The 16,526-nt window shown below is 33.1% G+C and overlaps 1 protein-coding gene across 9 annotated transcripts in view; it reads right to left on the bottom strand.

The window, feature by feature from the left end:
• Nucleotides 1–16,526, bottom strand: part of NAALADL2 (N-acetylated alpha-linked acidic dipeptidase like 2) — a 1,368,615-nt gene that overhangs the window by 325,209 nt on the left and 1,026,880 nt on the right. For all 9 annotated transcript variants that reach the window (XM_063807338.1, XM_063807340.1, XM_063807336.1 and 6 more), the window contains 3 exons: nt 16,118–16,210; nt 12,432–12,637; nt 7,865–7,984 (listed from right to left, as the gene is read on the bottom strand). In XM_063807338.1, coding sequence (XP_063663408.1) covers nt 7,865–7,984; nt 12,432–12,637; nt 16,118–16,210 — 419 coding nt within the window. The remainder of the gene's footprint in view (nt 1–7,864; nt 7,985–12,431; nt 12,638–16,117; nt 16,211–16,526) is intronic.

The raw sequence follows: 16,526 nt of genomic DNA, 5'->3' as shown, positions 1-16,526 counted from the left end.
TGTATTTGCACTGAAACATGCAAATTGTGGATCTTAACATTTGAAAAATTCATTATCAAAGTGAAGATATTGGAAACTTCATTTCTGTACAATTTCATATTTTAAATATTATAGGGTTTGTTTAAAGCAGCATTCCTGTGGCCATTTTTCACAAGATGTCTGAAGGAAAATGTTCCAGAGTAAAACAAGTTTGGAAAAGGCTGCATGTTCTATTTAGCTTTGGATCTTTATAATGCAAGATAACATACTGAAGGTTCTACTTTGTATACCTTTCATAATGCACACTGGGAAATGCTTGTTCAAAGTAAGTTCATTGGTATATTTGTTGTTTAACCATTTATTTAACATTATTATTACATTGATTACCTTTTCTTTCATTGAACCAAATTACTTTGTTAAAGATTCAAGCAAACCATTCAAACACAAAATTGTTTAATCAGGTTACAACTTAAAAAGAGAAATGGCAAAAACCAAGAATCCACAATTTATAAAATTTATCAAAGATAAGTACATAACAACAGATAATAAAATTACCCCAGTACTTATTTTTGAGACGGTTATTATTTTGTTCAGCAAAAAACTGTTTAAATTTATTTCATTATTCATTAAAATACTATATAAATTGTCATATGTCATAAGAACGAATATCACTATTGTAGTGTTATGTCAATTATTAATTGATAGCATTAATGATAGGTTTTTAACCAAAACATGTAAGACTTGATCAGTGTTTAAGGGGGGAAATAAAGCAACAGTTTATCAGAGTAAATTTCATATTTTAAATGGAAAAGTGTACTGTACTGCATTAATGATACTGTTACAGAATTTTATCTAACCTCCCAACAGTAGTGATTCACTAATACCTGTCCTGAGTAAACAGTCACTCTTTCAAGTCCTGAAGAGGCCTGTGTCCAGTGTACCAATCAAAAAATTGCAGACAAAAAGTAACTCAGCTTAAGCCATTTTAACAATGTGATATTAATTATGACGGGATGGCTGAGTTCAAGCTAAATAGTATTTCAAGTTTCAAATTGTTTGGATTTCTTTTTGGTTACATAGTCCTAATATGTAAATCAGCTGCCTTCTGAAAATTGGAGTTTTAAGCAGAATCTCACTAAGACTTCTCTTGTTATCTAGATCTAAATAAAAAGGGATTTACATACTGTCAGTATATACTGAACAGAAAACCTTGTAAAACAGTAGTAAACTGGAGGGATGCATTAGTTTTAACACAAAGCAAAACCTTGTAAACTCAGGAGATAGATAAACCTGCCAATAGAATCACAATTCTAAATGTGAATCTTTATCAAAGTGGTAACGCAGTGTAAAGAAGGGTTTTAAATCAGTTCATTAGTCTTTATGGTGGCTTCCGTTAACTAGAAGTAAAGACACCAGCAGAAAGGAAGATAAATTAAGGAGTACCCCCAGAAAAGAATTGCAATTCATGGTAAATAAGAAAATAGAATTTCTCTCATTAAAAACTAAACAAAACAAAAATATATAAACAAAACCCAAAAAAATCTATGTCATGTGTCATGAAAGACAAGTTAACAGAATGTTTCAACATCAGTTGTACTGTTATATCTTACAGGAAGCAGAAAAGAAATTAAGCTTTGTTTCAGTACTGAATTAAATCATCAAGAGCGGAGTGAGAAGACAGCTATTTTTATTTTAGCACCGTACCTTCTGTGATCTGCTACTATATATTCGGTCAACAATTCTTGTGGAAAAAAAAGTTGCAAGTAACCAAAAAAAGAGTGTTTGGAAAAAAGAAGTCTAAATTGTGTCACCAGTGAAACAATATAAAATGAAGCAACAACAACAAAAACCCTTGAATGGCTCTATTGAGGCAGTAATGCCATCCAAACCCAGAGCAACACATGGACTGTTCATCTCACATTGTTTTCCACATTTTTTGCACAGTGACTATTTGTAACTACATGTATATGCAAAAGAATATTATGAAAATCCAGTAGCAGATAGAAGTCTTTGGTTAAAGTTGGAATAACAAACACATAAATATGAAAATGATATAACAGGATGGAGCAAAAATAGAAGACAAAGGAACGAAGGTACAGTAAATTAAGCGATTTCTGGTTAGGACTTTAATTCATTTGGCCTTTTCCCCTTTCAACAGCTCTAAAAAGTAAAATATGCAGGTGTTTTCCAAACAAAGTTACAGGCTTTCAATTATAAAATAAAGAAGTTCTATAATTCTTTGGGAAATTAATATGCTAAATATCATCATTCTGAATTGACTTTAGTCTGAAATTCACCCATGACGTGTTAATGCAGTCAATACACAGTCAGGTTTGAAAGTGTTAGAAGAGATTTAGAAAAGTAGTAATATCTGTTCTAAAAGATGCTTGATGATGCATTTATATATTGATTTATATATACACTTAAAGAAGTTTAAGAAACATCTGTAAAGTTCTAAGCTATTTATAGGATTCTGGATTTGGTAACCTATCTGCTGTTTGTTTCTCAGCAAGTGTTCAAGAACACAGCTCTCAATGTTTTGGTGTTTGCCCCCAGAAAGATGATGGGGGCCTTTTCTCTGATGCCTGACCTGAGGAAATCCTTTCAAATATTAAAATCATAGCCTAGTGGTATTGTTTCAAGGGAATATCTATTGATTTATCCAAGAGCTTGTGCAAGCTCTAGGGTATAACAAGGTTTAATTTAGATTTATTACAAGATTTAGTTGTTATTTTTATTATTCCAGAATATGTAAATATAAAGTCAAGACAAAAATAATAAATATCTCTGTTACTTGAAAGTCAGGGCTCTAGTCAGTCAAGCAAAAATGTCAGACATGTATTGTTTTTATACCCTAAAAAATTGTGGCATGATCAGTCAGAAGGTAAAACAATACAGTGGCTGTTAGAGAAGTAACTGTGTAAGTACCTCAGCAGACAAAGCTGTGGCATTTTAGTCGCCCTCACACAAGAAGAAAAGAGCAGAAGCATAACAACTTTGCACTCAATTGAGCAAGAAAATGGGAATGAGCATTATTTCTTGTGATTTGAAGAGAAATACTGTTTTTTGTTTGTTTGTTTTTTACTTGATTGAAGGATTGAGGTTTGAAAAGACAGATGGCTAAATTTAAGATTCTGAGTCCACTCAGTTTTTTGCCACTGTCATATAATGCATGTTTCCAAATTAAACCAATCATATTTTCCCTTTCCTGTGAATTCTAGGATAGCACATATCACACTCACTCTTATATCTTAGCTATTTATGCACATCTGAAGTTCTTGGTAAAATTATAAGCTCCTGGGCAACAGGTGCATTTCATCTGCTTACTGTGTCCTACAACACTTAAAGCAATGCTGTGCACAGCTTGGGTTCTCTTTAAATACTCAGCACATCAGTAGGCTTTGCAACAAACGGGATATTCACAATGAAGAAATAATACTATAGACAAGTTAGGAGCTCAAAAACTCCAACGAACGTAGTTGACTTGAAATATATGTATGCATTTTGTAGTGCTTTGTATATAAAAAAAGTAAAACAGGAAATTAAAGAAGAAACTACAAAAATATCTTTGCTACTTTTTCAGAGACTTAAAACAACAACAACGACTACAACTACAACAACATTTGGCTGGGTGCCGTGGCTCATGGCCGTAATCCCAGCGCTTTGAGAAGCCAAGGCAGGAAGATCACTTGAGACCGGGAGTTTGAGACAAGTCTGGGCAACACAGCAAGACCCCCATCTCTACAAACTATTTTTTAAAAATTTAGCTGGGCATGGTGGTGCATGCCTATAGGATTAGCTACCTGCGAGGCTGAGGGTGTTGGATTGCTTTAGCTCAGGTGTTTAAGGTTACAGTGAGCTATGATCATACCACTTGCATTCCAGCCTGGGTGACAAAGTGAGACTATGTCTCTAAAATTAAATTAAATTAAAAAAACACTGTCTGTCCCCTGCAAAGTTTTACAATACTGATGTAATTATTTAGTTTTAATCAGGTTGGCCAGTTTCTGGCAGGTGCTGCAAAAGCAACATTTAAATAGAATATGGCTAGACGGACTGCTTTCATATGTGCAAATGCTGCAGGTTTTCCCAAAATAACCTGTTAGAAATTTCATTGCTATTTTCTTAAGACTTACAGAATGCTGCCTAAAATATGGATGACCAAATTCTGTTTTTCTAAAGGCAAAATCAATACATTCTGTGATCTAGAAAAGATCATTTTGAAAACTAAGAGCAGAACAGCAACATATAGGGAGAGGTGCATATGTGTTTGTTTTGCATCTTAATTTTAAAACTATTATTTGAAGATAAATCTTATCTTTAATTTCATAATCTACTTTGCATGAAGGCATTTGTGTTTCACTAAGAGGTCACTCACCTGTACATCTTTTTGTACATTTAAGGAGTCAATGGAAATAAAATTACAAAAAAGGGCTTTTTTCCCCCCAAGAAATTAGATCTTAGCAAGGATCTCTTATTCTCTACTCAATCAGAGGTGCTGGCACTCCACTGATGTCTATAGAACATCCTAAGGTCTCCAGTAGAATAAATCAAGAAATAAATATATAATATATAATACACAAATATATACAATACTAAGTGTGTGTGTGTGTGTGTGTGTATTTAAATGTTTGTGCATGAAAGAATGTATAATTACAGTTTATAATGCTCCTTCAATATGAATACTGGGTTAAAGTAAGTTCACCATGTTCTTTATAATAAGGTGCTGGGGACTTGGGGCAGAGCAAGGTGGAGGAATAGAAGGCTCCACCGATTTTCCACTCAAAGTGGACACCAATTTAACAGCTATCTACACAAGAAAAAACCTTCATAAGAACCAAATACAAGGTGAGCACTCAAAGTACTTGGTTTTAACTTCATATTGCTGAAAGGCACTGAAGAGGTAGGAAAAACAGTCCTGAATCACTAGTGGCAAACCTCCCCCCAATGCCAGCAGCAGTTGTGTGATGCTGAGAGCGTGACTGTGACAGAGATGCCGTATATCTTGATTGTGATTGTGTATACATGGTTATATACATTTGTCAAAATTCATCAAGCTGTACATTGAAGAATGGAGAATCTTACTGTATGTGAATTATACCTCAATATATCCAGTAATTGTGACTTGAGCGATAAGACTATCATATCAAGATGTTGTCTGATAGACCAGATACTGTGGGACTACCAACTCCTTGATTGGAATAACATTCTATAAATGTACTTAAAACTGGTGTTTGATTTAGGACATCCATTTTATAGTTTTGTTTCATATCAAGCTTGTAATCCATTAAAACATCCTATATGTATCTAGCTTATAAAAAATTAAATGCAGTATTTCATACTAATACTTTAAAGATTTCATCTTATGTATTTAAATCTATTATATGAACTTGATGAAATCTTTTGTAATCTACATATTACTATACAAAGTATTAGATATTATATACAGTCTTGTGTCATTTACAATTTAGTCAATATGCTTTTTTCACAAATCATCAGAAAAATGCAAATAAAAAAACCACAATGAGATACCACCTTACCTCAGCCACAATGGCCAATATTAAAAAGTTAAAAAACAGATATTGGCATAGATTGTGGTGAAAAGGGAATGCTTATATGCTGTTGGTGGGAATGTAAATTCGTACAACCTCTAGGGAAAACAGTATGGAGATTCCTCAAAGAACTAACAGTAAATCTACCATTCAACACAGCAATCCCACTACTGTGTGTACACTCAAAGAAAAATAAATCTAAATAAATTAGTGAAATATCTTTGTCCTTAATCATTGATAAAATCTTCAGTATTGGAAGTGAAGTTACATATGTTCTGGATGTTATCATTTTAGTTCTTTTTTATTTCAAAAAAAGGCTTTATATATTTCTTTTAATTTTTACTACTGGTGAATTGTTTTAATTAAATCATGTAAATTACTGTAAAGTTTTGTTTTCTTCATATCTCTTAACACTTATAGATTTGAGTTGTTTATAAAATGTATAAAACTTTATATATTTGAGTTTTTAAAATATATAATTTTTTTAAAATGTGATATTAAATTTTTGTATGAGAATATATCTTAAGTTATTTATATTCATTCCATAAAATTAGATATATATATATAAGTAATCCCCATTGATTGAAATTACATAATGCTATCCTTTGCTTGAAGTTGTGATATTCCTAACCTTCTAAATTGTTCTGTGAAACATGAACACATACATACACAGACACACGATCTCAACAGAAAAAAAATATTTTCTGTACACATTCCAGTTCATTTTTAGATTTGTTAGTGTGCAAACATTTTCAATTATAGAACAGAAAAGATTCCTCTTCCAAAAAGTGAGGTACATGTTGACATGTATGTCATCATTTGTGAATCATCAATCATCACTTGTGGTTGAGAAACCATACTGTATTCTCACATAATTAGGTTTAGATACTGAAATATTTTAGTCCTGTTATAAGATGTGCAAAGATATTTTAAATAGCATTATATTCTCAGAAATAACATTATGTAGATTTAATACTTCTTAATAATTAACTATTTCTATTTACCCATCAATTTCAATGATTAAATATCTTTCAAGGTTCTCAAAATATAAAACTTGTCACACACGATAAGAAAATGACACATTTTTAAACCAACCCTCCTCTATTTCTGGATACTTGAGATCACCATTTCTTCTACCTTATAATCCACTCATTCAGAAATATTTTAAATTTCCAAGGGAGACATCCGAGGCTCATTTGCTTTTGCAAGGTTTCCAAGCAGGTAGGAGTCAAGGAATTCAAAGTAGTACACAGAGCAGGAGAAATTAACTTACAGATATGGATATAATTTAGGCATGCACACAGGGGCTTGGCTGATTTTAAATGTACAGAATTATCTACTTCATGTTTCATAATGTCTTCTTTATTGTACTACATATGGAAATGCCAATAAAAACTATTAAGCTAAAAAACACTTTATGAAAGTTGTAAAATGTTAGTTTGCATTACACTTCAATCAAAAATTATGGCTCATTCAAAGCTCTGTTCATTACCTCTCTCTTTTTCTAGTTCAGTTCCTGCAATACTCCCCAAAAAGTCCTGTGGGCATCTGAAAGACTGGTTCCAATATATAAATTAACAGACATTGAGGCTAAGAGGAAACCATCCCTAAGTTGTGGTATGATTGTTTTCATAATGAGAAATAGCACATATTTTATCTGTAGTGAAATTCATAATAAGAATGCAGAAATAAAAGTGTGAACTCTACTAATAAACAGGAAAAAATGTTCTGCTAAATTTTTTAAATTAGGTGAGAAGTGACAAAATATTTTCAAAATAAGTAACTCCAATGAAACATAAAAAATATACGATTTTTCAGGATACTAAGAAAACATGTTTTCTTTTCCACAGGTAATTTTTCAAACAATATTTTCTAAATCATTTAAATTTAGTTATCACTATATTCTTGCTCTCAGGGGGCCTACACAGCAGTTGTAAAGATAGGACAGGTCTCACATTTACTTAAAACAAGAATGAAGAGGAAGAAATTCAAAAGTAACCAAGCTTATCATAAAATGTCAAGATTACAGAATTGGGAATTTGAGAGCTAAATTCATATATTTTTAAAAAATATATTTTTGTATACCTTCTCTATAACTGTGTGACTCACGTCTTCTAGAAATATGACCATAAAAGAGTAGCAAGGGAAGAATTCCAGAACATAAGAAATTAGTTAAGGTATATTGATAAAATGTCAGCAATAGATCATTTCTTAAAACACTTACACAACATTTGATGCATATTTAAAAATAAATGAAAAAATCAAGAAATGTCAAAATATAGAGAAAAGGTCGGTTTTGCATAATCATTTGATACAATAGTGGTTTGTCTTACCTCTACTACCAGTTGCTGAAGAGATGGTGATGCTACAGGATACAGACTAGAGTTCCCCCTTATGGGACTGTGGAGGCTAATATAAGCCACAACATTTTTCTGAAGAACCTTCTTGAAATCCTGAAATAATAAAAAAAAAAGGATCTATCTGTAAGACAAATAAATAGATTCTACTTTATTAGTTAGATGTTGAATAATGAACATTTCATTTCATACTTAAAATTATTATATTGCATAATTACCTTCTTTTTTTTTTTTTCTTTCTTTCTTTTTTTTTTGAGACAGACTCTAGCTCTGTCACCCAGACTGGAGTGCAGTGGCGTGATCTCAGCTCACTGCAAGTTTCACCTCCCAGGTTCACGCCATTCTCCTGCCCCAGTAGCTGGGACTACAGGCGCTGGCCACCCCTCCAGTTAATTTTTTGTATTTTTAGTAGAGACAGGGTTTCACCATGTTAGCCAGGATGGTCTCAATCTCCTGACCTCGTGACCTGCCAGCCTCAGCCTCCCAAAGTGCTGGGATTACAGACGTGAGCCACCGCACCCGGCCATAATTACTTTCTTAAAAAAGTGATCCTATACTATGTAATAGTGTACACAAAGATTATAAAAGGATTTTAAACAAGAGTGGTAAGAGTTAGATATATAATAAAATATATTAAAGCATGTTCCTGACAAAAGTCAAATTTTAAGAGAAAATGTTCTTCAAAGGTTTAACACAGTATGGATTTAACTACAGAATATGAATGCAACTTAATTTCAGAGTTACTGAATAAGAGGAGAGATATAGATAAACCACTTCAGTGATGAATAAAACCAGCCCTTTACTTTTGAAGCAATGAGCTACTCTGCACAAAATAACCCTGTGTTATCAGTAAAATGGGCCATAATACAATGTAATCTTGCAAATATTACCTTAAAAAAAAACCTGATGCATTTCATGCACACAAGCTACACCAAATGATTCCATGTAATAGTTTTCTACTTCTCTTCTGCTCCTTACCACACAAAATTGAACACCACTGATCCTATTAAGAAGGACCACTAAGTCTTTCTGCTATTTTCCTGTTTTTTTGTGCAAGCATTTAACAAATAATTGTCATGGTGGCAGTTCTACAGAAATGTCCTAAAAGATTACATTATGTCATAACTTGGGAAAGTATCTTTCTTCTTCTAATACTATGAAATGAAAGACTACAAGGACTCATACACCTGCCAAATTGATAATGTCATCCTATTTTATCTTTATTTTTTCATTGTAAATTGACAGCTTAAAATTATATAATTTTATGGAGTACAAAGTGATGTTATGATTTATGAATATAATGTGGAATAATTAAATTAAGCTGGTTAACATATTCATCACCCCAAATATGTTACATTTTTTGTGATGAGAACACATAAAATTTACTGAACAATTTTGAAATGTATAATACTCCATTACTAAGTATATTCACCATGCCACACAATATATAATAGAAGTTGACCATTTTCTCCCCGTTCCCTCCACACCCCAGGCTGAAACCACCATTCTACACTCTGTTACAGATGAATAGAAAAAGAAAATGTGTTCTATATACACAATGGAATACAATTCAGCCTTGAAAAACAAGAAACTTATCTCTTTTTTGATAACATGGATGGAATTGGAGAACACTATGCTAACTAAAAGAAGCCAGGGACAGAAACATAAATACTGCATGCTTTCACTGTTATCCACATTTTATGTTGAAAATTCAGCTATACCTCTGAAAGAGGGCTGAAAAGACAATCATTTAAAATTAGTAAACATTTTAAGTGCACATAAATGATGAATTTTAAGCTTGAGTAATTTTTCCATAATATTGTTCAAAAATATCTGTTACTTAAGTGCTATGAAATATCAGCTTCTATTAGCACACTACCACATAGACACTGTCTATATGTTAGTCTATATAATTCTCATGAGACCCTCATAAGATAGGCATTAGTAGACTCATTTGAGGAATCAAGTCTTAGGGAAGTTAATTTTGCCTAAGATGACATATTCTATGGTAAAGAGAATTTGAACTATGACTTCTTTTACTCCAATATCTATAATATTTCCACAATAGCCTCTGACAAATGAAGATTCTTCACAGAAGAAATGGTACTTTTTAAAGTATAGAACCTATTTAGCAAAATGTTATAATTTTTCTCAAAGATCAAGATCAGTATTGAATCAATTCTCTAATAATTCTGTCTATAAATTCCATTGTTAAGTTTATTGACCAACATCATCTAACCCTCTTAACTACCACTGTGGGTTTCCAGAGTTTTCTAGGCAAGCAAAATTAAATGGGGCAACATGACATGTCAATAAGGGCTTTCCTCACTCCCCTTCACAGGGGAATATATTTAGAGCATAAATTAGTTTCAGTCTAACATAAACTCTTTCATTCTCAGGATTACATTTGACATGAGTAGGCAAAACAGGACAACTAGCAGTTTTCTAAATTTCTCTTCAACAGGATGTTTACAAAATGGCTTCATGAATTGCATTGAAACAATCTGGTGAGACACAGTAAATTATAAAAATACATTTTATAGGCCAATAATCAAACGTATATTATTTACCATTTTCATTACTCATATGTCTTTGCCCATCTAGTCACCTAAAATGCCAGTAAATGAATGTATAATCAGTTGCTAAATGTAAATACATATATAAACATTCAGAGACATTGGTACTTAATTGCTTTGAATAGGAATAACCTTATTAACAAAATTTTTTTCCTGTGAACTCCCACATTGTAGTTGTTGTATTTTTAGCATCATTGACTAAGAAAATATACAATTATCAAAAGGTACAATGACTTCACAAAAACTTAAGAATGAATGTGTATTAACCCCAAAAATATCAACTTACTTTGACAAAAACTATCGCTCACACACATGCAAGCCCACATTGATTCAACTTACAGGCTCTGATGCTTGATGCTCAACTAAATTTTTTAATAAAATTTTCCATGCATTGGGGTTTGAGATGTTTACATTAGAAACTATTAATTTAGACAAGCCTAGTCTATTCTAAAACATAGTTCAGAAATATATATTTTAATTTAGAATTAACACAAATTAATTGTGACAGTTACTAGATAGGTATCTAGAAGACCTAAAATATAGTTTGAAATAGCAAAATACATCTTTGGAATTTGAAAAGAATCTTTAAGACATTTTAAAGATATGTGCTTTACTGTTACAGGAAAACTAAAACGTTAATTTCATTGTTTCTGATGTATTAAAAATGGTATAGATTACAAACATATTCCCTAAACTGTTCTTTAACGTGTTTACCAATCTTTAAAGTAATTTGGAATATGAGTTTGAGAGGTTGGTTCAGCTATTTCATTTCCAGCTTACTTACAAAGTTGTCAACTTAAAGAGATTCTTTAAGCAATGGAATTTTTTCATTTGAAGTAATTCTTTTGAATATGGCCCAAACATTCACACCACTCATTTGCATACAGAAAAGCATTCCAATTTGCAGTGTGTGAATCTTGATGAATTTTACACTGAAAAAATTTTTTCATCTTTAAGTCTATTCTTTACTTCAAATTAAAAAAGATACTTGCTATCTTCTTGTCTATACCTTTTTAAATATTTTCTTTGATTTAATAGATATGTTATCTTTTTTGAGTGATTAAAAATAAAAATGTAGCAAAATAATTTCCTATTAAATTTTTCTCCTCAAAGCTGAAGTAGTGAAAAAACTACAGTATTAAATTATCTTGCTTTCCTAGTAAAAGTATGTAGTGTTTTTGGTCTACATATGTCTATTGAACCTCTTTTTTAAAACAAATCACAAAAGTAAATAGACTTTCTATCAATCCGATGATCAGTTATCATATTCCATTAAAAATACAGTGCATTTATGAGACCCAGGTCTGTCAGAAGAGTTTGAGACTTAAATTCTCCAATATTTCAGTTGTATTCTAACTGTACCTCATTGCATGCTAGATTTCATTTGGATACAGGTTTCCTAAGGTGGTTAGGTAGGTAGGTAGGCAATAGATAGGCAGGTAGGAGACAGAAGGTAGGGAGATAAGGGTGAAAGAGTGGAGTGGTAGAAGGAGGAAAAAGTGGATTTTAAAATGTATTTTACACTCAATATCCATATTGAAGAGAGAAAATATAATGCTAAGGTAATAAACATTTAATATAGGAGACTGTTCCCTAATTCCAGATTATTCCTAGAAAGTGTAGAAAAAGAAAGATAATATGTATCATCTGATCCTTTTTTGTCCAGTGCCTGTCATCCTGTCTTCTAAGGAGAAACACAATAATAAGGTAAACACTATTGTGTATTAGACTGTATCAGGGTTTGTAAGTCTGGTAACAATAGGGGTAAGATATTTGAAGGTCATACGTAGTTTGCTGTGGTCTAGCTCTAATTCCGTATTATTATTATAAGCCATCTCAGCAAATTAGGCAATATGACACTTTTGTAGAGAAGCACATTATTGCCCTTGGCTTTGAAAATTTTACTTTGTCTACTTTAGCAAACTAAGAAAAGAAAAGCACTGTAATTAATGTATATTTTGCTTTACCTCTCCCCATTCATATGAGCCAATATTGCCAAAAGCTGTTCCTCCCCAAGAACAGAAAACAATGGTTCGGTCTGGTCTCCACCCTCTCTTAACTTTTGACATCAAGGCACGGATAAACGCTGTGATTATTGCAGTACTACTGGCCCATTCTTGTCCATTATAACTGTGTGCAGTGTGATGATGGCTGCCAACTATGATATACCGGTCTGAAAATAGAAAGGGACAAGAGCCATTTAAAAAAATGTAAACCTTAACAATAAATTTAATGACATTTACATAATTCTATTGCACAACTGAGCAATAATTAAGCAAAATTGCTCTAATAATTAAGACTACTTTAATTTTTTTTGCCCACTGTCTTAATTCACACATCTGTGTATATCAAAGCAGAGGCAGCTGCTGAACCCAATTATGAATCCAAAGCTTAGATCCATATTACTCTCCTTTAGAACATGAATATTAATTAATGAAGCATGTAAATATGCCACAGTGAAACCCTTATCTAACATTTTTCCAGACTCAGAGTGGGAAGTGCCCTGTAAACAATGTATGCATGCTCAGTAAATATTAATAAACTATTAATACATTTAAGAAGGCGCTTTAAATATTAAAAATGTGGTAGTCATGTATGGATTCTGCAATAAATTAATTCCACAGGGAATTAATTACAGCTTCCAACTTAAAATTTTAGGCCCTCTCCTTTCTGTGAAGAAAAACAATAAAATTCGCCAATATCAAAAGTCATTCAACTGTTGTAAAAGTTGCCTTTTACATATTTTATTTCATGCAATCATTCAAAATGTATTAGATACACTACTAGGAGAGCCTTCCTAACACATGGAAGTAGCTGTTCGATGTACATTACCGAATATTTTCAATAATAAGGCTGAAAATGCCCCTCGAGAGTTTCCTCTGATTTTCTTGTCAGCGAATGTTATTGGTAATAATAACATATCTGAATTTATCTGAGCAAGTATCTTCATACATCTGTGCAAAAATTTTTCTTCATTGAATATCATTTTATTACCAGATGTCCCACAACTGGATGGTACCTTGTGCAGACCCTGAATCCAGCCTGCTTGGGTTAGAATCCAGGCTTTGCAAGTCACTAGTTGTGTGACCTTGGAAAGCTTATTTCAACTTTCGATGCCTTAGTATTTTCATCTCTAAGGTAGGAAAACAAATAGTACATCCTCCATCTAGTTGTTCTGAGTTTTAGGAGTTACTGTTTGTAAGCCACTTTGAACAATGCTCAACAGACAGTAGGTCTTACACATGGGTGGAATAAATGAATCACCCTTTGACTTATAACACCAGAAAGCTACCTTACAAGAAATGCCACAGTATGAAGATATTTTAGTTTTCCACACAGGAATTGGCAATGGATTTGATCTGCCAACATTTTATTAAGGTTTAATGAATGGGCGGTGGCTCACGCCTGTAATCCCGGTACTTTGGGAGGCCGAGACAGGTGGATCACGAGGTCAGGAGTTCAAGACCAGCCTGGCCAAAATGGTGAAACCTCCTCTCTACTAAAAATACAAAAATTAGCTGGGCTTGGTGGCGGGCACCTGTAATTCCAGCTATTCGGGAGGCTGAGGCAGGGAATTGCTTGAACCTCAGAGGTGGAGGATGCAATGAGCAAAGATCGTGTCACTACATTCCAGCCCCGTGATAGAGCAAGACTCCGTCTCAAAAAAAAAAAAAAAAAAAAGATTTAATTAATGGTATATATAGTGTGCGAGTGTGTCTGCCAAAGTTAAAAACCCAAGAATTTATTCACTTATCTCCCATAAATGTCTCAAAGTTTTGCTTGGAATTGTCTGCATTCTAAATAAACCATATCTAAGAAACGATGCTAATCGATTATTGTTTCTAATCTTCAAAGTTATTAAATAAAATGTTATGTAAATAGTCATTTTTTTTTTTTTTTTTTTTTTTGAGATGGAGTCTCGCTCTGTCACCCAGGCTGGAGTGCAGTGGCGCGATCTCTGCTCACTGCAAGCTCCGCCTCCCGGGTTCACGCCATTCTCCTGCCTCAGCCTCCCCAGTAGCTGGGACTACAGGCACCCGCCACCATGCCTGGCTAATTAAATAGTCAATTTTTTGTAAAATTCAAATAAGCAAAAGTTGAGAAGCTTTGCATATCATACACTGAAGAATACTAATGGTAAAATCGATTTTTTCAATTCCAGGAGTTTATTTTGTACAGTGAATTTTCTTCACTCTAAAGCTAGTATAATTTGTACAACTGGGTTTTCCAATAACAACTTGCAAATGTATCAGTGATGATAAATATTCTAGTGCTTCAATTGAGAACCTTATGATGGAAATTTGTTGAAATTCAATAGTAACAATTTTCAAATTTATTTATATCTTGTATTTAAAGAACTACAATCAGAGGTTGTTCAACATTGTGACTGTAAAGAAATCAGAGAAAATAACTGGCTTTCATGAACTTTGTAAGAGTTGGCCAGCAAGAAACTGGGAGGCTGTAAAACTTGATCTTAAAATTCTGAGCTAGCAACTAGGGCAATTTTAGTAAAGTCATGGAAAAGAATAATTCTCCAAGGAGAACTTGCGTAAATTTTCCCAAATAAACAGAAGTAGCAAAAGTGTAATAAAAAGAGTGTTACATGCTACACTGTATAACAGGCACATTACACAGTAATATGTGATTCAACCTTAGAATGTGTTTGGAAGTATTGCTATTAATCTCTTAATTAGCCTACATAATATCTGAAGATTCCTTTTTTTTTTTGAGATGGAGTCTCTCTCTGTTGCCCAGGCTAGAGAGCAGTGGCACAATCTCAGCTAACTGCAATCTCCGCCTCCCAGATTCAAGCGATTCTCCTGCCTCAGCCTCCTGAGTAGCTGCAGGTGACCATTTTCATAAGCACGTTGAAAACCTAAAGCCATGCAGACATTTGACAAATTTGGCAATGGACCAAGGATACAGAGTGGGACATAGAATAAAACTGGACAACTAAATTTGGAGACTAAAACTTTTATTTAAAAAAAAAATCATTAAAAACTAAAATCTTTCTTAGCCAGGCATGCTGGCTCACCCCTTTAATCCCAGCACTTTGGGAGGCCAAGGCGGGTGGATCACATGAGGATAGGAGTGCAAGACCAGCCTGGCCAACATGGTGAAACCCTGTCTCTACTAAAAATACAAAATGAAAAATTAGCCGGGCTTGGTGGTGGGTGCCTGTAGTCTCAGCTACTTAAGAGGATGAGGCACAAGAATTGCTTGAACTTGGGAGGCAGAGGCTGCAGTGAGGAAAAAGAAAATCATTCTTTAAAATGTCTTCCTGATAAAAATAAAATTTTCAGTGGTGTTATGGTGAGTATAAGAAAAAAGAAAACTTTGGCTTTTTTAGAACATGCCAGTTTACCAAATCTAAACTCTGTTTCTTGTTTCATCTCCTCCTGAGAGATCCCCACCTCTCTCTCTCTCTCTCTCTCTCTCCCCCCGCCCCCACTAAGATTTATTTTAGAAGAGATACGGTAGGAAAGAGAAGGAAGACCCACTTCTTAGTTTCAAATTTATCTACTCTAAGAGTGGGACAAATTTCTAGTTATATCTCAAGTAGGATATTTAAGTATAATATTAAATTATTACAGAGCATTTCCTTGTAAAGTTCCATATAAAGCGTAGATTATAAATTTTCAACCCTACTTACCTGAAGATGTCAAGCCCATTACATATCCAACAACATTAGTAACTGTTTTCAATTTTGTGACTGTCTGAACTTGCATGCTGATGACTCTTATTTCTGAAAAAATAAAAATTTAAAGACTTTTGTTTCTTTATATTTTATTGTATTTTTGAAACCTTAAAATTTATTTATCCAATATCATCAGCAAAAGAATTCCACAGAATTGAATGTTCTCAGATAGCCAGTTATACTTTTTCTGACAAATATTTATTCAATACTTTGTACAGATTCTATTTTAGGTGTTTGTTACGCAATGATGACTAAGATACAATTGCTAGCCTCTTTGAACCTCAGAGCCATAAATAGGCACTTGTAAACCTTACATTGAGTTCTACAATGAGGGTTCATCATGAGAGCATTGAGAAGACCTTCA

This window comes from Pan troglodytes, chromosome 2 (assembly GCF_028858775.2).
Source record: "Pan troglodytes isolate AG18354 chromosome 2, NHGRI_mPanTro3-v2.0_pri, whole genome shotgun sequence".
In the NCBI taxonomy this organism is placed as follows: Eukaryota; Metazoa; Chordata; class Mammalia; order Primates; family Hominidae; genus Pan; species Pan troglodytes.
This window is presented reverse-complemented; position numbering and strand designations above follow the sequence as displayed.